Source organism: Thalassophryne amazonica, chromosome 18 (genome assembly GCF_902500255.1).
Source record: "Thalassophryne amazonica chromosome 18, fThaAma1.1, whole genome shotgun sequence".
Taxonomy (NCBI): domain Eukaryota; kingdom Metazoa; phylum Chordata; class Actinopteri; order Batrachoidiformes; family Batrachoididae; genus Thalassophryne; species Thalassophryne amazonica.
This window is the reverse complement of record NC_047120.1, coordinates 2,644,656-2,668,582: the sequence shown is the minus strand read 5'-3', so window position 1 is coordinate 2,668,582 and position 23,927 is coordinate 2,644,656. Positions and strand designations below refer to the sequence as shown.

At 41.6% G+C, this 23,927-nt stretch overlaps 1 protein-coding gene across 1 annotated transcript in view; it reads right to left on the bottom strand.

Annotated features, from left to right (window-relative positions):
* Positions 1-10,307: 10,307 nt before the first annotated feature.
* Positions 10,308-23,927, bottom strand: part of LOC117530235 — a 45,243-nt gene continuing 31,623 nt past the window's right edge. The window contains exons 2-3 of the mRNA XM_034193162.1: positions 14,043-14,109; positions 10,308-11,302 (exon numbers count right to left, since the gene is read on the bottom strand). Of these exons, the coding sequence (XP_034049053.1) occupies positions 10,601-11,296 (696 nt within the window). The 5' untranslated portion in view covers positions 11,297-11,302; positions 14,043-14,109 and the 3' untranslated portion in view covers positions 10,308-10,600. The remainder of the gene's footprint in view (positions 11,303-14,042; positions 14,110-23,927) is intronic.

Genomic DNA, 23,927 nt, shown 5'->3' with positions numbered 1-23,927 from the left:
AGGCCCGAGGGTAGGAGACGCCTATCCAGAGAAGAGCCGGGAACGCCAACGGAGACCTGCAGTACGTTGAAGCCGCCAAGTCCCGAGTCCCCAGGGGGCCTCTGCTTCCAGCTGTCAGATCCGGTACTGCTGGCAGGAACAAAAACAGGTTATGGGTGGGTGTGTGAACGCCCAGTAAACAGTCAGCAAAAAATCACAGTTCCTTCCTGAGGGAAAAATCCACCACTCCCAGAAAACAGGAACGCTGAGAACGTGCAGTACCAACAGTATACTTAGCAAGTTAGGAAAGTGAGGAGTGGGAACGCCAACTCCCTCCAACTTCCACAAATCCAGCTCCAAGCTGTGAGTATACAAAGGTTACGACTGCAAAACTCAGTAGCAAGTATTGTGCGAACGGCACAGAACGGCTGAGAAAGTTTACCTTCAGGCTTTTATGGGGATGATGATGATGATTGCTGACAGCTGTCAGTTCCTGGCTCCTGATGACACCTGGCGACTGCGCCCTCTGGTGCCTGAAACCTGACAACAGGCAGGGCGCCCTCTGGCATTGGTCAGCAGTACCTCCTCTTCGGGCGGCCCACACAACAGTCTCCTCCCAATATAATATTGTTTGTTGGGTATTTGTGAGACAGTTCTTTCATGTGATTGCTTATTTCAGCTAACATAATTTTGTTCTGTGTAACACTGTTGTACCCATAAATATTGCAGAGAATCAGAAAGCTATTTTCCACTTGGTGATCACACATTAGCCAACGGCCCAGATTGTCCTTCCTTTGAGTTTTTATCTTGTTCTGAAAGTTTTTGAATAAAAAAGCTACACCACCTGATTTGTTAGTACCATGACAAAGGATTATTTTATCACCCCACTGATTACACCAAAAGTTCTCATGTGCTTCAACAGAGTGTGTTTCCTGTAGTAATACACAGTTTGTTTTTACATTCTTACAAAATAAAAATATAGATTTTCTTTTAATACTATCTCTCAAGCCCCTAGCATTCAACGATACACAGTTAAAATTGGAAAGAAAAAAAAGACATAAAAGAAAAAAGAAACAAGTAAACAATTAACTGTACTTCAAGTACTCAAGTAAAGTACTCGTTTATAAGGTTTTAAAGACTGAATCCCTTGAACTGAACTCAGAAAAGTACAATAGACCTCCAAAAGGATTGTAACAGCGTACCAGATTTGTAAAGATATGAACTTTGAACCTGCCTATTTAAACTTAAAATATAACATGCATTATATTATTATTATTAGTAGTAGTAGTATTAATATTATTAATACTTAATTATTATTATTAAGTATTTAGTGCTCCTATAGTGGTGTAACAAAGGCATATATATATATGTGTGTGTGTGTGTGTATATATATATATATATTATATATATATATATGTGTGTGTGTGTGTGTATATATATATATATATATATATATATATATATATATATATATATATACAGTGAGGAAAATAAGTATTTGAACACCCTGCAATTTAGAAAATAGAAATCATGGAGGGGTCTGAAATTTTCATCTTAGGTGCATGTCCACTGTGAGAGACATAATCTAAAAAAAATAAATCTGGAAATCACAATGTATGATTTTTTTTTTAATCATTCATTTGTATGTTACTGCTGCAAATAAGTATTTGAACACCTATCAACCAGCAAGAATTCTGTCTCTCACAGAGCTGTTAATTTTTCTTTAAGAAGCCCTCTTATTCTGCACTCTTTACCTGTATTAATTGCACCTGTTTGAACTTGTTACCTGTATAAAAGACACCTGTTCACACAATCAATCACACTCCAACCTGTCCACCATAGCCAAGACCAAAGAGCTGTCTAAGGACACCAGGGACAAAACTGTAGACCTGCACAAGCCTGGGATGGACTACAGGACAACAGGCAAGCAGCTTGGTAGAAGACAACAACTGTTATGATTATTTATTAGAAAGTGGAAGAAACAAGATGGCTGTCAATCTCCCTCCGTCTGAGATTCCATGCAAGATCTCACTTTGTGGGGTAAGGATGATTCTGAGAAAACTCAGAACTACACAGGAGGACCTGGTCAATGACCTGAAGAGAGCTGGGACCACAGTCACAAAGATTACATTAGTGACACATGATGCTGTCATGGTTTAAAATCCTGCAGGGCAGCAAGGTCCCCCTGCTCAAGCCAGCACATGTCCAGGCCCGTTTAAAGTTCACCAGTGGCCATCTGGATGATCCAGAGCAGGCATGGGAGAAGGTCATGTGGTCAGATGAGACCAGAATAGAGCTTTTTGGAATCAGCAACACTTACCATGTTTAGAGGATGAGAACAACCCCAAGAAAACCATCCCAACCGTGAAGCATGGGGGTGGAAACATCATACTCTGGGAGTGCTCTTCTGCAAAGAGAGGATGGATGGGGTCATGTATTGCGAGATTGTGAGATTTTGGCAAACAACCTCCTTCCCTCAGAATGCATTGAAGATGGGTCATGGCTGGGTCTTCCAGCATGACAATGACCCCAAACACACAGCCAGGGCAACTAAGAAGGTGCTCTATAAGAAGCATTTCAAGGTCCTGGAGTGGCCTGGCCAGTCTCCAGACCTGAACTCAATAGAAAATCTTTGGAGGGAGCTGAAACTCCAAACCTGAAATATTTGGAGAAGATCTGTATGGAGGAGTGGACCAAAATCCCTGCTGCAGTGTGTGAAAACCTGGTGAAAAACTACAGGAAACATTTGACCTCTGTAATTGCAAACAAATGCTACTGTACCAAATATTAACATTGATTTTCACAGGTGTTCAAATACTTATTTGCAGCAGTAACATACAAATACATTATTAAAAAAAATCATACATTGTGATTTCCGGATTTTTTTTAGATTATGTCTCTAGCAGTGGACATGCACCTAAGATGAAAATTTCAGACCCCTCCATGATTTCTAAGTGGGAGAACTTACAAAATCGCAGGGTGTTCAAATACTTATTTTCCTCACTGTATGTAAATCATGTGGCATTAGTACCCCTTTGAAATGACCAATTGTTTTTATTGTTACCGGTATTTTCATGGAAAAGCAGATAAAAAGGTGCTTTTTTTATGGTCAGTCACAATAGTGAGCGGTGGAATAATGTATTATCAGGGTTTAACACGGGCAGCTGACACATTTCTCTGTGTAGTCCTCAGTATTTTAACATATTTCAGCCAGAGTTGTTTTGAATAGTTTGTCCTTGATCAGTTCTACATATTTACTTCAAAATATTAAAAATACCTCCCCCTACCATCCTACGTTTTGCAGATTTGCAGCCTGGAACCCAGTTGGGTTTAAACAGTGCCCAGTGTGTCTGCTTCTTGTGAGTACTGACAAGAATATAACATGGTGGCAGCGGCAGAGGACTCACTCTGAAGTGTAGGTGCATAAACGTTTTCTCTTGGCGGGAGAGTGTGCTAATGGATGTTAGCTTTAGCCACTAGAGTGTGACTGCCGTGCGACTCCATGGACGGATTGAAGCCACCACAAATGTTGTGTCTGGACTCCAGCAACCTTTCTAAAACATGGAAGAACTGGAGGGACGAGTTCGCTCTTTATGTGGATTTGGTAATGGCAGAAGCGGATGACAAACAGAAGGTGAAGCTGTTCAGCTATCTTGTCGGCGAGAGCAGCAGAAAACTTTTGGATACACTGATGGGTGATTCAGAAAAGAATGCATGGAAGATAGAGGACATTATCAAAAAGTTTGATCACTGCAATCCCAACGTAAACGAGACTGTTGAACGATATTGTTTCTTCACAACCAGAGTGCCAATGAAAATATAGACAGTTATGTCACAGAACTGCGACTACTGGCTAAAACATGCAACTTCAGAACGCTGAGAGATTCGCTCATATGTGACAGGACTGTGTGTGGAGGTAACAACACAATCATGAGAGAAAGACTGTCAAACACTTAACACGTGTTTGCAGCTGTGCAGAGCCGCGGAGCTCTCGAAGGAGAACATTAACACCATCACTGGACCGTTGGAAGAAGAGGTGCATGCTGTGCAAGGAACACAGTACCAGAGGAAAGTGGAGGGTTTATTCTGCAGGAAAACACATGAGAAAAGTAAATAGAAATGTCCAGCCTTCGGAAAGAAGTGTGCAAAGTGTGGCAGAGAGAACCATTTCTCAGCCAAATGCAAAGCAAAACTGGAGCAAAGGAGGAAGAAAAATGTGAATAGAATAACTACAGAATGTGTGAGTGATGAATATGAAGATATTTCCTGTATCACTGTAACAGAGACTGAGACAGTGGATGCAGTGGAGACAGACTCAGGCAAAGATGTGGACCCAGGGAGAGGGGATGCAATAGGGACTGAAACGGTCCCTATGCTGGCATGCTGCTAGACAAAAACATGGTCAGATTCCAGACAGACTGTGGTGCCAGTTGCAACGTCATCCCATATTACTTCATGAATCTTAATAAAATTCTGTGTCTGACTGTCAAAACCCAAAACTAAATGCACCTGATTCAACACACACTGGACCAGAACAGAACCGGATATTTAATGTCTAACTTGTTCCTGTTAAAATATGTAGATTTTCAAGCTGGAAGTCAGAAATCCTGAGTTCCAGCTTTCCTTTGAATGCAGCATGAACTGTGACCCTTGTGTACACACGTCCACCTTCATGTTGTCCCCAAGATCTCACAGAAGAAACACTTTTATTTCCCTTATTTCCCTTTCAATCCCGCTTTCACCTTAAAGTGAATTTAGTCACTTTTTGTGTTAAACTGAAAGTGTTGATACCTTTAAGTAGGAAGATGAGACGAGAACAACTTTAACAACAAATCATCGAGTCATCACTCGCTTTGCCAAAAATGTGACCTGACTCACCTTTGCATGATCTGCTGTGCGCATGCTGCACGTGCACACCTTTCCAGCACTCACACACTCAACAGGGCTCAGATTTCACATCAGTGTTTCTTTGTTTTGGTGAGTTTATTAGATCAGAGAATCCAGCAGGAACTTGAAGTCCCCCTCCCATCCTGTTCCCCCCCACAGGCACATTTAGATGCACCTTCTGCAGGATGGAGGTAGAAGAAGATGAGTCATCTGTCCCCAAGAAAGAAAGACACCAGGACTTTGAACCATTTAACCATTGATGTGCTTCTGCTGAAACTGAAGACGTCAACTTGTCACATGGCCTGCTGGAGCCTGATTGAAGCCCCACCCTCAAACATGTCAGTTGTTGACAAATTGTCCTTTGGTGTTAATTCTGATTTCAAAATCTTTTTTAAATGGTTTAGGTTTTCTTGTGTTACTCTCCATCTCTCATTTCTATTCCCAAGTATTTGTAAGTGGAGTCTTCAGCCAGATCTTCAATGTAGCTCCCTTCATCCAGCTGTATGTTTTCTGTTTTTCTCTTTTTGCCTTTTTTGATTGTGCATTTATCCAGTCCAAATTCCATACCAACATCTTTGGAGAATTTATGGACTGCTTCCACGAGCCGACTGAGTCCCTGTTTTGTGTCGGCAAAGATTTTTAAGTCGTCCATGAACAGCAGATGGTTCACAAGTTTTTGATGTTTCCTTCCTCTGTCTCTACTTAAGTCATACCCGATGTCATGCTCCTTCAGGATCTTGCTGAGCAGGTCTATGGTTAAACAGAATAAAAGTGGTGAGACTCTGTCTCCCTGGAATATTCCTCTCTGAACTCATATGTCTGTGATTATTATTTGTCCCTCTGTGTGGTTTAGGGTGATGGTGGTGTTCCACTTGTTCATTTGTGCTCTCAGGAAAGATTTTATTTCCTCATTGATGTTGTAGAGTTCTAAGCACCTCATGATCCAGGAGTGTGACACGCTGTCAAATGCCATTTTGTAATCAATCCAAGCCATGCTGTGGTTCCTCCTCCTTTTTTTGCAGTCCTCCAGAATAGATTTGTCTATCAGTAACTGGTCTTTAGCTCCTAATCATCTTCTGGAACAACCTTTCTGTTCATTTTCCAGGTAGCCACCAGTGTCCAGATGTTCATAAATGTCATCAGCTATGATTCCTGTCAGTCATTTGTACAGTAGTGTTCAGAATAATAGTAGTGCTATGTGACTAAAAAGATTAATCCAGGTTTTGAGTATATTTCTTATTGTTACATGGGAAACAAGGTACCAGTAGATTCAGTAGATTCTCACAAATCCAACAAGACCAAGCATTCATGATATGCACACTGTTAAGACTATGAAATTGGGCTATTAGTAAAAAAAAAAAGTAGAAAAGGGGGTGTTCACAATAATAGTAGCATCTGCTGTTGACGCTACAAACTCAAAACTATTATGTTTTTTAGCAATCCTGTGAATCACTAAACTGGTATTTAGTTGTATAACCACAGTTTTCATGATTTCTTCACATCTGAGGCAAAACCAAGATTTTGCTTGTTTACTACTGTGCTTGGGGTCATTGTCTTGTTGAAACACCCATTTCAAGGGCATGTCCTCTTCAGCATAAGGCAACATGACCTCTTCAAGTATTTTGACATATCCAAACTGATCCATGATACCTGGTATGCGATATATAGGCCCAACATCATAGTAGGAGAAACATGCCCATATCATGATGCTTGCACCACCATGCTTCACTGTCTTCACTGTGAACTGTGGCTTGAATTCAGAGTTTGGGGGTCGTCTCACAAACTGTCTGCGGCCCTTGGACCCAAAAAGAACAATTTTACTCTCATCAGTCCACAAAATATTCCTCCATTTCTCTTTAGGCCAGTTGATGTGTTCTTTGGCAAATTGTAACCTCTTCTGCACATGTCTTTTATTTAACAGAGGGACTTTGCGGGGGATTCTTGCAAATAAATTAGCTTCACACAGGCATCTTCTAACTGTCACAGCACTTACAGGTAACTCCAGACTGTCTTTGATCATCCTGGAGCTGATCAATGGGTGAGCCTTTGCCATTTTGGTTATTCTTCTATCCATTTTGATGGTTGTTTTCCAATTTCTTCCACGCGTTTTTTTTTTTTTTTTTTTTTTTTTTTTTGTCCATTTTAAAGCATTGGAGATCATTGTAGATGAACAGCCTATAATGTTTTGTACCTGCCTATACGTTTTCCCTTCTCCAGTCAACTTTATAATCAAACTACACTGTTCTTCTGAACAATGTCTTGAACGTCCCATTTTCCTCAGGCTTTCAAAGAGAAAAGCATGTTCAACAGGTGCTGGCTTCATCCTTAAATAGGGGACACCTGATTCACACCTGTTTGTTCCACAAAACTGACGAACTCACTGACTGAATGCCACACTACTATTATTGTGAACACCCCCTTTTCTACTTTTTTTTTTACTAATAGCCCAATTTCATAGCCTTAAGAGTGTGCATATCATGAATGCTTGGTCTTGTTGGATTTGTGAGAATCTACTGAATCTACTGGTACCTTGTTTCCCATGTAACAATAAGAAATATACTCAAAACCTGGATTAATCTTTTTAGTCACATAGCACTACTATTATTCTGAACACTACTGTACGTTTGGCAGCAGATGGGTCTGTACTTGTTGGGAAGCTGTGTTTCCTTGGTCTTTGGTAGTAGGCTTGTGTTCTCAGTCATTAGTCAGTCTGGTGTGTCCTCTTCTCCGTTCAATATTTTTGTGAAAGCCATGGCATAGTGTTGATGCAATGCTGTCAGTCTTTTCAACCAAAAATTTGGATTTTGTCGATGCCAGGTGCCTTGAAGTTACTGTATTCACGCATTTTCTTTCTGATCTCCTCTTCAGTGATTACAGTTGCTGGCATTTGCAGTTTGTCTTTGTTTTTCTGTTTTAATGTTTCAATCCACTCCGCCTCTTGGTGTTGTTTTGGGTCTTCAAAGTGTGGTCTCCACAATTTTTCAACTTCTTCTCTCTCGGGTGGTTGTACTTCTATTGTGTTGTTTGCCATCTTCCTGTATTTTCTTGTCTTTGTTCCTAATCTGTGCAGCAAAAGCTTTCACTCAGGCTTGATGTTCAGCCAGCTTCTCACCCAGTTGTTTATCTTCAACATTGTATTTTCTTTTAATGCGATTTACTTTTTTAAGGAGATTCCTTTTGGCCTCCCAAAAATGTTGCCATCTGGGAGATCTCTGCTCTTAGGTGGCTGATTTTTTTGTTGTAATTTCTTTTTCCATTGTGGCACGGTATTCTTTTTCATCTGGTTCCCTCATATGCGCTCAATTCATTTAGAGGCTGTTTTGCCGCCATCAGAATATGCAGACTAACTACAGGAGGAAGCACATGTGCGTTTGTGATATTTTTCAGATTACCTGTGGCCCATCTTACTTTAACATCCATAAGATTTCTGGTAAATCACTTCCAAATCTACCAAATGTTGGTCATAGTATTTGATCTCTTGAATTTCTCCCCCTCAGGGGATGAAATTCTAAATTCTTTCCAGGCAGCATGAATTTTGATTATATTGGCAATATCACATTATGAATCCCTTATCTAAATTAGGAATAAGATTGGTATCAAAGAAAATTCTTTGTATGACTTAAAGCTTAAAAAACCCAATGACACTATACCTTTAAATAATACCAAGCAGAGCTGAAAGGACAACTACCAAGCATAATATCATACACTCAACAAAAATATAAACGCAACACTTTTGTTTTTGCTCCCATTTTGTATGAGATGAACTCAAAGATCTAAAACTTTTTCCACATACACAATATCACCATTTCCCTCAAATATTGTTCACAAACCAGTCTAAATCTGTGATAGTGAGCACTTCTCCTTTGCTGAGATAATCCATCCCACCTCACAGGTGTGCCATATCAAGATGCTGATTAGACACCATGATTAGTGCACAGGTGTGCCTTAGACTGTCCACAATAAAAGGCCACTCTGAAAGGTGCAGTTTTATCACACAGCACAATGCCACAGATGTCGCAAGATTTGAGGGAGCATGCAATTGGCATGCTGACAGCAGGAATGTCAACCAGAGCTGTTGCTCGTGTATTGAATGTTCATTTCTCTACCATAAGCCGTCTCCAAAGGCGTTTCAGAGAATTTGGCAGTACATCCAACCAGCCTCACAACCGCAGACCACGTGTAACCACACCAGCCCAGGACCTCCACATCCAGCATGTTCACCTCCAAGATCGTCTGAGACCAGCCACTCGGACAGCTGCTGAAACAATCGGTTTGCATAACCTAAGAATTTCTGCACAAACTGTCAGAAACCGTCTCAGGGAAGCTCATCTGCATGCTCGTCGTCCTCATCGGGGTCTCGACCTGACTCCAGTTCGTCGTCGCAACTTCGCACAGCCATTGAAGAGGAGTGGACCAACATTCCACAGGCCACAATTGACAACCTGATCAACTCTATGCGAAGGAGATGTGTTGCACTGCATGAGGCAAATGGTGGTCACACCAGATACTGACTGGTATCCCCCCCCCCCCCCCCCAATAAAACAAAACTGCACCTTTCAGAGTGGCCTTTTATTGTGGGCAGTCTAAGGCACACCTGTGCACTAATCATGGTGTCTAATCAGCATCTTGATATGGCACACCTGTGAGGTGGGATGGATTATCTCAGCAAAGGAGAAGTGCTCACTATCACAGATTTAGACTGGTTTGTGAACAATATTTGAGGGAAATGGTGATATTGTGTATGTGGAAAAAGTTTTACATCTTTGAGTTCATCTCATACAAAATGGGAGCAAAAACAAAAGTGTTGCGTTTATATTTTTGTTGAGTGTAGTTGAGGCCCCACAACTGTCTCTCAAACTCCAGTAACTTCAGGATTCAGGCTGGTCTCAGTTCAAACATTTAATCTTGCAAAAAGGCAGCAAATTGACAGAATATGGTGTTTTACAGCAGCTGTTCAAAAGATGTTTTCTTTTTATACATGGGCCTGCAGGAGTTATCTTTATTGATAAGATGACACCAGGGCGTCACCTCATGGCTGGTCTCCAGGCAACCTGGGATCTTCCAGTCCTTAGTATATGGTGATCATCCTACAGGTCCAGCCAGAAGAGCACACACACACATTCCAGAGTAACATCCACCAAAAGCAGCTTCTGCTGTGTTAAGGCATCTGGTCATAACTGCATTGTTTCAAAGCAACAATTCTTTTTAATCCTTACACACAATAGTCCAAATAAAACAACATGTCATCTCTTAAACAGTTCACACAACAAAATGCATCTTCAAAAGATATAGAAGATGGAAGAAATATCATATATAATAAATGCTAAAAAGGCACTCAATAAAGAATAGAATTGTTTCCAACAATAACATGAAATATCATGTCATTATATTGTGATGTGATGCATGTGGTATGCTGTTATGCTAATGTACAAGTGCATCCTTAATTTATACAAGTATTGAATAATAAAAAGAAGAGTAAAGAGCAATCATCAATCCAGATAAGTCATTCCGTTCCATTTTAATGACTGGAATTCTTCCATGTCATATTGCTCTATTCTGCTGGAGATTATTTATGACATTAAACACATTAGTAATAAAACTAAAAGAATCGGGGGGCTGAATAGTCCCATTACTCCCATATTGTGGACTCAACATAAGATAAAAGTAATCTTGAGTCACCTCTAGATAAACATATCAATAAGGCACCACAGTTTTACAATCACCAGACAGGCACTCACCACAGTTTGAAACTGATGCCACCAAAAGGTGTGGATATGCCTGTATTACGGCCTGCACTGACACCAATGCCAAGAAAACTTACACTAACCCCATCTACACCAAATTCAACCCCTGTATCAACATTTAACCCTACATTTGCTGACATTTCCTGGTTTTTACCCAGCTTTGCTGAAACATTCACAGCATCAATTCCAGCCTCAGCTTTAGCCTTTACACCGCCAGCACCTAGACCTAGTCCACCTCCTACATAACCCTTTCCAACTTCAATTCTACCATCATCCTCCTCAAAACAGTAGGCTGTGAGATCTGCATCGGCCTCTGCAATGGCACCACCCAGCCCAAACTCAGCGTTTGCACCAGCATTTGCCATTCCTGCCTTAAGGTTCCCATCATATACAGCTACAACACCGGCATTGGCTTCACTAGAGAAGCAGCCATTTTGGTGGTTGGCAGCACTGGCCCCTGCAAAGGCCATGGAACTGCCATCATCTGCACAAGCATCTGCTGAAGCTCTTTTATGATCAGTATCAGTAAATTGATCCCAGTACTCATTGACAGATTTTATACCACACGATGAGCTGAATTTTGGTTTGTTATGTCTATTATTTCGGTGGTTTCCCCTGTCATAATGATGGCTTGAAGAAGAGGAGGAGTCAGAATCTGCATCAAATGATCTTCGTCCTCTTGGCATGGCTCCCTGTGGAAAAAGACAGATTTTCATTTGATAATAATTGTTAGTGGTCCATAAAAGAAATACATGCAGTTTAGTGAAAATTAACATTTTTATTGAATTTTTTGTAGCAACAGTATCTAATTTTTTTAAATACTGCTAACGTATTACTATGGGACGTGGCATTTTTTTCATATTGATTATTGCTTTATGCCTGTTTTTGGTGCAACACATTAATTTTACTTTGAGGTAATTTATGTAAAAAAGGATACAGATTCCCAACCACTCAGAAGATATTTTGACCTTAAAAAAAATCAAAAATAAATCCATGTCTGACATTAGTTCACCAGGATTACAGGAAAGACCGCTGATATATATATATATATATATATATATATATATATATATATATATAAAGTCCACAGAGAAGATGCTAAACTTTTGCATACATAAGTATTTGAGTTCAAACAGCAGTTTAGATATGAAGTTCAATTCAACTTAAGTCAATTCAATTTATTTCATTTATATATCACCAAATCACAACAAAATTGCCTCAAGGCGCTTCACACAATAAATATATTATATTATAATATATTATAATTATAATATATTTAAATGAAACATGATGCCGCAATGAGCAGCTCTACAAATACGCCCATGTGACAGGGGCTTAAGGAAAAACTCTCTGATAATTTGAGGAAGAAACCTCAAGCAGACCAGACTCACAGGGGTGACCCTCTGCTTGGGCCATGCTGCCGACAGTAGTTATGTACATAATGTGCTAATCAAAAATAGGGCATTGAATTGTTCCAATGAAATGTCAAAAATTGATCCACAGCAACTATATCTATAGATTTTTCATAATAATAAAAAAACACCAACAAAAAACAAACAAACATATAGTGTTCCTGTGATCAAACACCCACGTCTGCATCCGAGTTGTCCAACACATCTTTGAAATCCTACGTACTTGTGTATTTATTACTGTGTAACTTTCAGATCTGGTAGGTTGGAGCTTTGTGGCATGGCTCCATATTCTGACCAACATAGCATAGAATTTGACTGGTAAGATGACTGCAGAAAACTCGTTTGTAAACTGTTTGTATATTATATATCAAACATTTGGCCCAAAAATTAGGGGGGAAAAGTTCTTATAGTAAAGCTTTGTGGTGGCCTTAAATATATGCATATTTCATGGATTTTCACAATAATTAGAAGTAAAATGTATTTAGAAAAACAAATGGGACCTTCCAAAGTGTGCAAAGTATGGAGCCGTCCCATAATGGAGGTCTTCATCATGCAGGGTTTTACTGTACTATAAGCCAGGGCAAACCAAACCACTCAAAACACTCCTATCCATGTATAACTGCACCCTAAAAGACAAAAAACAAATCCTGTACATAAGGGCATCGTGTGTAGCCCTCCTATGGATTCCAGGTGAACGCAGCATTGAAATGCATTTCATTTATTATGTCTCAATGTTTTTCTATTACAGAATAGCTTATTTCATTCTTCAAGATCACATAGAAAATAGGAGTATTCACTCATGCATGACTGTCAGTAATACTGTGTACAATGTTACTAATCAGCCAACAGAATCATTAACTTTTTAAGTGATGAAAGAGTGAGAGAGGAAAAAACAAAATACCTTAGTTCTGCAAACAAGCCTGCTATTATATACTGATTTAAAAAGAAGACTGGAGTGTTAAGAAAACCACATACGAGGTCTGTTAGAAAAGAATCCGACCTTTTTATTTTTTGCAAAAAACTATATGCGCGAATTCCTCTGCACGTCTTTTTATGCCGAAAAAGTGCTGATGTCCAACTCTTCTGCCATTTCTCTGGTAGTCAGATGACATTCCGGATAAACAAAGTGTTCACTTTGGAAATGAACGGCACATTCCACTGTTACAGGAGTTTTTGTCATGAAAAGATGTGCGGAGGAATTCGTGCGTCAGGACGGAGCTGCATGGTGCAGAACAAAAAACAACGCCATGATGAAGCCTCACAGGACATGTTGTGGCATGTCCAGCTCGTCCACAATTTCTCGGATAGTCACACGAATGAAAAGCCACTGAAAACCGTATGAATCTTCCGAATGGTGCAAGAGCTGGGCATGTTACAACATGTCCTGTGAGACCAACACGGAGGTGCTTTTGTCCCGCGCCATTAGTGGCTCCGTGGCGAATTCCTCCGCTCCTCTTTCCATGACCAAAACTCCTGTAACAGTGGAATGTGCCAAAAAAGTGCTATGTCCAGCTCTCTTGCCATTTCTCTGGCAGTCAGACGATGTCCGGATCAACACAGCGTTCAGTTTGGAAAATGATATGGTCGTTTCAGCCTGTCGATCACCGCTCGGAGTGCAGCGTGCCCTCCACCGCTGTGGGCCGTCTTTAATCCAGTTTTAATGTTCCTTAATCTGTGTGATCCCCATAAGATCTTCACCGAAAGCCATCTGAATTTTCCGAATGGTTTCCACCTGGCTGTCTCTCACAGTTTCTGAAAAAATTTTGATGCAGTAAAGCGGCAGTCGATCATCCAGTTTCCTGACAATGAAAATCTGCCGAGGAGGCTGGACCACTCCTCCCACAAGGCGTGCTCACAGGCGAATGAAACAACCGACAGGCGTGAAAAAACTCACGCATGCGCACGAAGGTTCAAGCTTGGCTGATGCAAGCACACATGATTCAAATCCATATAGTTTTTGCAAAAAATAAAAAGGTCAGATTCTTTTCTAACAGACCTCGTATACTACTCAGTTACTTACCGACTGATCTGTTCGTCCTGAGCAAAGTGTGTGGAATGGTTTGAGGAGCTGGTCAGCACTGAAAGAGCTTTAAAAACAGTAAATCAATAACTAACCAAGGAAATGAATAAATAAACAAATGAAATCCAAAATGATGTGTACATTGTCAGTTTTAAGACCTTTCTGGAAAATTAGTGAACAGTGATACAACCCCTGGCAAAAATTATGGAATCACCAGCCTCGGAGGATGTTCATTCAGTTGTTTAATTTTGTAGAAAAAAAGCAGATGACAGACATGACACAAAACTAAAGTCATTTCAAATGGCAACTTTCTGGCTTTAAGAAACACTATAAGAAATCAAGAAAAAAAGATTGTGGCAGTCAGTAACGGTTACTTTTTTAGACAAGGCAGAGGAAAAAAATATGGAATCACTCAATTCTGAGGAAAAAATTATGGAATCACCCTGTAAATTTTCATCCCCCAAACTAACACCTGCATCAAATCAGATCTGCTCGTTAGTCTGCATCTAAAAAGGAGTGAACACACCTTGGAGAGCTGTTGCACCAAGTGGACTGACATGAATCATGGCTCCAACATGAGAGATGTCAGTTGAAACAAAGGAGAGGATTATCACACTCCTAAAAGAGGGTAAATCATCACGCAATGTTGCAAAAGATGTTGGTTGTTCACAGTCAGCTGTGTCTAAACTCTGGACCAAATACAAACAACATGGGAAGGTTGTTAAAGGCAAACATACTGGTTGACCAAGGAAGACATCAAAGCGTCAAGACAGAAAACTTAAAGCAATATGTCTCAAAAATCGAAAATGCACAACAAAACAAATGAGGAACGAATGGGAGGAAACTGGAGTCAACGTCTGTGACCGAACTGTAAGAAACCGCCTAAAGGAAATGGGATTTACATACAGAAAAGCTAAACGAAAGCCATCATTAACAACTAAACAGAAAAAAACAAGGTTATAATGGGCTAAGGAAAAGCAATCGTGGACTGTGGATGACTGGATGAAAGTCATATTCAGTGATGAATCTGGAATCTGCATTGGGCAAGGTGATGATGCTGGAACTTTTGTTTGGTGCCGTTCCAATGAGATTTATAAAGATGACTGCCTGAAGAGCACATGTAAATTTCCACAGTCATTGTTGATATGGGGCTGCATGTCAGGTAAAGACACTGGGGAGATGGCTGTCATTACATCATCACTAAATGCACAAGTTTACGTTGATATTTTGGACAATTGAAAGGCTGTTTGGGGATGATGAAATCATTTTTCAAGATGATAATGCATCTTGCCATAGAGCAAAAACTGCGAAAACATTCCTTGCAAAAAGACACATAGGGTCAATGTCATGGCATAGGGTCAATGTCAACGAGCAGATCTGATTTGATGCAGGTGTTAGTTTGGGGGATGAAAATTTACAGGGTGATTCCATAATTTTTTCCTCAGAATTGAGTGATTCCATATTTTTTTCCTCTGCTTGGTCTAAAAAAGTAACCGTTACTGACTGCCACAATCTTTTTTTCTTGATTTCTTATAGTGTTTCTTCAAGCCAGAAAGTTGCCATTTGAAATTACTTTAGTTTTGTGTCATGTCTGTGATCTGCTTTTTTTTTCTACAAAATTAAACAACTGAATGAACATCCTCCGAGGCCGGTGATTCCATAATTTTTGCCAGGGGTTGTATACCTGAGCATTAAGTGGTAAATTTTGCTACAGATTACAGAAGGGACACAAAGCCAGAGATGGTGGTGTAGGTTTGAGGTTTTTGAATGTTTTTTGAATGTCTGTTTGGTAATCAAACAGTGGTATCCTGGTTTTCAGCCCAGATACTCTATCACTCACAAGGGATAGATATGCTACAGCCTCCCATTCATCACAAGCTTTTGAGAATGAGATTATCTGGAAATACATACAAACCATCAGATCACATTTAAAATGACAAACCTTTATTCATTAGAAATTTAAAGGGAAGGAGCAGCTGAATCAGTGGTTTCAGAGATTCACTCGTACATGTTTTGGACAAATATGCACTTAACACCCCCAATGCCGACAGTGAAGGTGGGAGCTCACACTTAGTCACGTGAGATTTAAACACTACTCAGCATGCGCACTGAGAATGTAATGGCAGTCTTTTTCTTAGGAATAGTGGCATTTTCTGGATTAATTTGTCCCTCAACAAGCTCTACTTCTCTGTACAATCATTGACCTCCAAACCAATGGTATGTAGAATTGGTATGACTGGTTTCAAAGTATACAGCATTTGCAACAAACAGCTATGGAGACTTCCAGAATCAAAGTACTTGTGTGTTTCTGACAGCAGTGACGTGACTATTAGAAGTGTCCCAACATGTGCTTGAATGGAATGTAGCTACTAACGTTAAGAACTGAGGCACGGATTAATTTCAGATTAATTAATTTCAAAGTTCCCATAAGTGTGATGTCATGCTATGATTATTTGTTTTTAAGTGATAACTGTTCATTTTGACGCAGGTAAAAGATGCAGTTCTGAGTGCATCTGCGGCACTTAGTCATACGAGGTCTATTAGAAAAGAAACCGACCTTTTTATTTTTTTCAAAAACTATATGGATTTGAATCACTTGTGATTGCGTCAGACAAGCTTGAGCCCTTGTGCGCATGCATGAGTTTTTTCACGCCCATCGGTTGCGTCATTCGCCTATGGGCAGGCTTTGAGTGAGCACTGGTCCACCCCTCCCGTCAGAATTCCTTTGTCTGACTTCTTCCTGAGAGACTGGCGCTTTGCTTGATCAAAATTTTTCAGAGACTGTAAGGCACATCCAAGTGGACACCATTCAAGAAATTCAGACGGTTTTCAGTGAAAATTTTAACAGGTGATGAGAGATTAAGGAGTGTTACTATCGCTTTAAGGACAGCCCACGCCGCTGGACGGTGCGCCGTGCCCTGAGCCGCCGTCGTCAGCCTGTTTTGAGCTGAAAACTTCCAAATTTAAGCCTCTGTTGACCCAGGACGTCATGAGAGAACAGAGAAGTTTCAGAAGAGGTCAGGATCAGCAGTTTATCCGGACATTCCACTGTTAAAGGAGATTTTGTAATAAAAGACGTGCGGACGGATTCGCGCGTCGACACCCAGCCGCTCATGGCGCGGCGCCACAACAAAACACCTCCGTGTTGATAACTATTCGTAAGATTCAGGTGGTTTTCGATGGCTTTCAGTCGAGTGAGTATCCGAGAAATTGTTTAACAGCTGGGCATGTTCAAACTGGTCCTGTAATGCTTCCAACGGAGGTGTTTTGCTTGGGGCGCGGCACGCCGTCTGGCGCCATGGGCTGTCCTTAAAGTGATAGTAACACTCCTTAGTCTGTCATCAGCCATTAAAATTTTCACAGAAAACCGTCTGAATTTCTTGAATGATGTCCACTTGGATGTGTCTCACAGTTTCGGAAAAATTTTGATCAAGCAAAGCGGCCGTCTCTCAGCAAGAAGTCAGACAAAGGAATTCCGACGGGAGGGGTGGACCAGTGCTCACTCAAAGCCTGCCCACAGGTGTCAAGAAAGATGACTTTAAGCTTGCTTTCAGCTTGTTTTCATCTTGGAATATAATATGTGCCATTGGATTAATACACACGTTGTTGGAATAAACTGAACAGTGTTTGGTACTTTCCTGGAGTAAGTGAGGTCATACCGGACTTTTCCATTGCAGATGGGGAGGCCCATGGAATGAACTCAGTGGTGAAGATGATGGAATATGTCTAAGATGATTTTAAAATGACAAAGTATAATCAAATGAAGTATTAATGTGTTAAAAGTAATATCTAAGAATGATTCCAACATAACAAGTATGATTAAATGAACTATTAATGTAATAAAAAGTAAAAGTTGATTAGAAAAAGTATGTGACAGATAAGTAAAATGAATGATTATATGAGTGGTTTTTCATAAAGGGTGCAGTTACAGAAAAAGAGGAACTAAAGTTGTTTTTCATGGCAGTCAGAAGAAAGAGGAACTGAAAGAAGTTGTTTTTAGTGCAGAGGCAGAGAAAAAAGAAGTTAGTGATGTCGCAAGCAAGGCCAGAAGAGCTGATGATAAAAACAACTGAAAATGATTAAGATGTGATAAGATATGAAATGAATAATAAGGAATGAAAATGTTTGTATATGATCATATGAATTGTTTTTATGTGAAAGAGAGTTGTAATGAAATGACTGAATATGATTGATGTGATTCTAAAAGACATGATTTAAAAAGGAGTGAATTCTCAGAAAAGCTGATGTGTTAAACAGAAAAGAGGAACTTGAGCAATCAAGTTACTGGTAGCCGAGACATAAGTTACTGGCAAGGGCTGCAGATGGCTTCCAGTAAAGGAAGGAGCAGGGAGGAGGTTTTGAGTCACCATCATCCCCATGGTAACCAAGATCAACTCAACAACAACAAGAGTTTTCATATAAAAACTGTACAACAAGAGGAAACGGGGTTATTCTTCCAGGGAGAGGTGCTGTTGCCACTTCTCCGCTGCTACGAGGAGATCACAAGACTTGACCATCTTGTGAGCTGCAATTGGAATCGAGGAGCGAGAGGATTGGAGACATAAGAGATTATTTGAGAGAGTTTTCAACTCCCACTCAGGCCGTCCAGTCACGGAGTAGCAGAGAATTGGAGAATAATCACTGGCCTTAAGTCTGAGTGGGGAAGTTTCAACGTTTTCTCTCTCAAGGATCATCACATCATACCAGAATGGATTAGATCAACTTTTGGTTGATTGAAGAAGGAATAACCTCTTATGTGGATTTATTTCCTGAAGGATATAAATTCTTATGTGGATTATTTCCTGAAGGATTACAACATCACACAAGGATCGTGGTCAGCTAACAACTAAAAGCTGATGAAGAGGAGACCAAGTTCATCGAACTGGGGATTTTAACATCAAAAAACCTCCTTCCCTCACTCCTAGAAAATTTGTTAAGAAGTTAATCCAGTCCAGTCAGAGTAAGATCAGACAGCATTATTGAATCAGAAACAAAAATCTCTGCCAATTATTATTCTGATTATATTTGAATTACTGTTGTGAAATTATCATCATATAACCGATTTTGATTATGTTGTCAGCACTTGCAAAACCTGCAATAAATTTCCAAGCATGCAGTTAAAGTGTTAAGGCTCGGACATTGGATTTATTGATTTTTCTTAAGGTGTAAAAGTTAAAAGTTTTTTGGGTGTATAGCATCAAAAAGTGCTCTAAAAGGTTAGTCTGGTTTTTAATGAAATTAACGCATCCTGGGGACTCGCTGTACGAGTCACTAAATTTAAAATCTAGCAACATTCCAAGAGCCCTGATCCATAAGAGGAGAGCTGCCATTAACGGGCGTGGCCGGCTCGTATCCTGGTTCCAGAAGGAGGCTATTCGACCGGGGTGCGAGATCAGCGTCAGCGGGGTGGACGTCCGGATGGAGGCAGTGAGCAGCTAGACGAATCTCCTCGCCACCAGCTTGAACAGCCTTTGTGCAGCCCTGCCGGGTAATACCCGCGGAGACACGAAGGTCAGACCCCAGAGACGGAGAGCTGGTTATATATAAAGCGGGATCTGACACGTGGCGCCCGAACAGGGACCTGGCGAAGTGTAGTCGGGTCCGAGGAAGAATCCTGGCCAAAGGAGAGTCTTTTACCATTGGATAGGTGGAAAACCCCTGAGTGGATTACCAAGGGAGACAGTGTTGTGGAGAGTGTCGGCTGATGGCCTGGATAGGTCCAGTAACGGCTTGAAGCACATTTGTTTTCCAGAGAGGTGAAAATTTGGAGGCGACCACCAGAAGGACGACGTAAAGACAACAGGAGTAAGCATCCCAGGGAGCTGGGATTGTCTGAACTGGGACGAGAAGTAGACGTGTCACTGCTGGATCGTCTGAACTGGGACGAGAAGTAGACGTGTCACTACTGGATCGTCTGAACTGGGACGAGAAGCAGACGTGTCACTGCTGGATCATCTGAACTGGGACGAGAAGCAGACGTGTCACCACTGGATCGTCTGAACTGGGACGAGAAGCAGACGTGTCACCGCTGGATCGTCTGAACTGGGACGAGAAGCAGACGGAGATAGCCTGCTGGATCGTCACGAAACGACGAGGAAGGGAAGCAGACGAGGGAGCCTGCTGGATCGGATCGTCAAAGAGAGCAGGTATGAGAGTATACCGTGCAAAGTGGTGATCTACAAGAGAGAATAGGATCATCAACCCGTGAGGTTCCTGAGGGGAGAAGCGGGAAAAGGAGCAGCTGATTTGGAGTTAACCTCTGGAATTAGCGCTGAATAGCCAAGAAGTCTGTCACTCATCCCTGACTCAAGGCGCCAAGAGAGGCTTTGAGAGGCAGACGACTCGAGACGACAAGGACCATAGCTGAAGTCAAGGAGACGACAGTGGTGGAATCGACAATCTCAGCAACCGAGAGAATAAAGAGAGGATAATCATTACGAAACAGTAAGGTTAGTGTTAAAAACAAGCAGTAAAAATATGGCTGAAGAAGAGTCAGGACCTGTAGCAACCCCTGGATCCGAACCAGACGAGGAAAAAGGAGTGAATATTCAGCCACACAGAGTGGTATTGTATGGACGAGGATATGATTTTTGGGCAGAAACAGTTCAAAAATATGTCAGAGATCAAAGTGTAGAAACTGATGAAGAAAGTTTCAAAGAAGCTATGGCAGAAACAATACACAAATTAGGGATATATTATCCAGGACAGCATAAAGAGGGGCAGATCCTGGCCATTTTGGAGAGCCCACCAGTCCCAAAAGACAAGGCGGGGACCAGAGAGTGGCTTGAATGGTGGTGCAAAATTCTCGAAGAAGGGTGGAAAAGAGGACAAATCACCACCTTAATAAGTCCTGAGAAAAGTTATGACCCCGTAGTAAAAATGACAGCCGGGTTGTTGGGAGTAGAGACGGTCCTGGTTGATGTTAAGGTAAAATCAGCGTCCGTGTATGCCGAATTTAAGTCCATGGCAGAATGACTAAAAGGGGTAGGAAGAATGCTTAAGGAGCAATATCCTATAAAGGAAGATGGGAATGGAAGTCAGATCCTCGACACTGGAGACGAGAGCAAGATGGATTTCCAGACCGAGCCCGAACAAAGTGATGAGGAAAACAAGCCAGAGGAAAGTGAAGATGAATCAACATCCCAGGGAGGTCCTAATTCTGGAGTAAATGGTCAAGAATATAAAAGTCCGGACCAGCTCCTCACAAGCTTTGACCCAGAGTGGCAAAAATTGCCCTTAGGAAGTGTGAGAGGAACAACCTCAACAGTTAAAAAACATACAGAACGCCTGATTGAGCAGGAGAAAAGACGAAGAAGCCTTCAGGGAGTATCTGGACCGATATTCCATCAATCGCCGGAATGTGGGCCCAGAAGCTTGGGACAGCTTAAATCTGAAGAATGTGCTGCCGGACCGAGTTACCATAGTAAAGAGGAAGGGCGCTCGCAGGAAATCTTTAGAAAATCTAAAGCAAAAACCCACCATGTATACGTTGAATCTGACTACATGGAGGACTTGAACCCTATGCCCGAAGGAACCAAGAAAATGGTGACCCAAGATGGAGGACGGGCATATCATTATTTTGGCAGTCCTTGGGATATAGATGGAGATAGTCTGATTGTCTTCACAAATCGCAAACTGAAAATTGCCAACCGAAAATTCCGAGCAAAACTCAAGGAGAAGGCAGGCAAAGAGTACCAAGAGGAGCTTAAGAACATAAAGGGGAGAAATCTGGAGGGAAAATCAATGGTGATAACAAGCACACCACGGATGAATTATCATGCACTCATACATGTGCCCTTTGAAAGCTACCCAGGGAGAGAAAATTCAATCGAATACACGGAGAAAATGTTGAAAACTCTGGGAATAGCTATCGATTTGGCCAAAGAACGCCAGCATCGGCGAGTGGTGATATGTGTGGACGGATTACGATCTGGACATATGACATGGGAAGAGGCAGAAAAGGTTGCCATGGCAGCCGTGAACCTACACATGCGTACCCCAGGAGTATGGGGATCAATGAGAGAGATTGTGGTGGTCACTAGCAATGAGCAGGAGCAAGATCGAGTGAGAAGGGCGCTTGAAGCGGTGAATTTAGGACCAAATAGAGCAGGTCCAAAGAAGGGTGCAGTTGGAGCAAGTGGAGTGGCAACTAGTCCCCCGTTAGCGATGCAGCCCATTCCCATGGCGACAAGTGAGAAAAGATCAGCACATGCTGTGGGAGTGCAGCAGTTAAGGATTAAAACCCCACAACCAACATTAAAACAAGTTGCAAGTGGGCTCCAGACTATCATACACCCGACAGGCTCCCAATCACGGATGAAAGAGCCTTTCCAGGCTCCTCCACTGGATAATGGAGAAGAGGATCCTATATTCATTCCTTTACCAGTCGGAAATACTGAAGCAACTGGGGCACCCCGAAAGTCAGAACAAAATGGGGACCCACAACCACAAGACCTATGTCCTCCCCATGAATCTGATATGGATGAGGACCAGGAAAGAGAGTCTGAAGAGGAGATCAATCCACAAGGCTCAGAAGAGGATGAACCGCTATCTGTGGTAGGGGAAAGAGAAGTCTCACGCCCAGAACTACGAACTGGACGCTACAGAGGACGAAAGAAAGAAGTTGGGGTGTATAATGTGCGTGTAGCCTCCGAGAGAATTGCAAGAGATGTCAGAGTCAACCCAGTGGAGACCCGAGATAAGCGACAAACCTATGCTCCAGAAGTTGGACAAACTGGGTATGACATCCCAGAAGAGTGGATAGAGCGACAAGATGAAAAGAAAACTCTTGAGGTAACAGCTACTGTTGGAGAGTGGGTTAACATACTAATGTGGCCTTTCTATCCTACACTAACTGCCTGTAAAGAGTTAACAAATAACTTCAGAGTCGCCTATTTAGGCGTTGCCCATGATGTGATGTTGAGAAAACTAAAAACAGCAGCATTACGCTGGTCACGGCAAGTGCTGAGAGAAACCAATGAAGAAAATCTGGATGATGAGGGAGAAACAATTCCACCATCATCAGGATTACAAGCGAGCCTCCCAAATCAGAACTTTCCTGCTGGATCTAGAGAGCAAAGTATACCAGCAATTCAAGCTGAAATTCAAGCAGACGGCAGGGAATTCCGTGAATTCAAGAAATTAAAGATGCTGGTGAGAGAGAAAGAACCAAATGAAGACCTAAAGGACTATTTGAAAGAAGTGTGGCCCCTTATTGACAGAGCTTCTAACAGTGAAGAGGGTAAATCTATGTGGCTAGCCCAAGTTACCAGTCAACCCATCAGTCGGGGTGAACCAGCACGAAACCATTATGCCAGGTTAGTGTTGGAAGATCCTAACGATGAATATTCCCATATTGCTCGAGCTAAAGCTGGACTAGACAAAGGTCAAACATTGGTTCAAGTTTGGCATGGGCTGAAACAGATAATTTTGCCACAACGCTATGTTAGGGCACTGAGAGAGGTCACTAAAGGAAGAAGAGGGGAGATAACTTTTGTAAAAATGCCCATAGACGGCACTACAGTCCCACAAATGGATGCGGTGGTAAAGAGCTGGGATCTGGAGCAACAGTTCTATGAGGAAAAGAGGAAGAAGGAGAGCACCCCGAAATCAGGACAAAAACCGGGGGGAGTGGAGAAAAGAAATTCAGTGCCTAAACCACCACCTCCTCAGTCACATCAAACACCACAGAGGAATAATCAAAGGCCTCCAGTTGGACAATGGAGCTCTCGGCCGAGAGGTCCACCACCTCCACCACCACAATCGCGACCTACACCTGCACCTCGTAGTGGTGGCTATCTCCCTAAAGATGAGTACGACAAATTAACTCCAGAACAAAGAAAAACCCTCCAGGAAGTCCGCCAAGCTACAGCGGCGGCTGGAGGG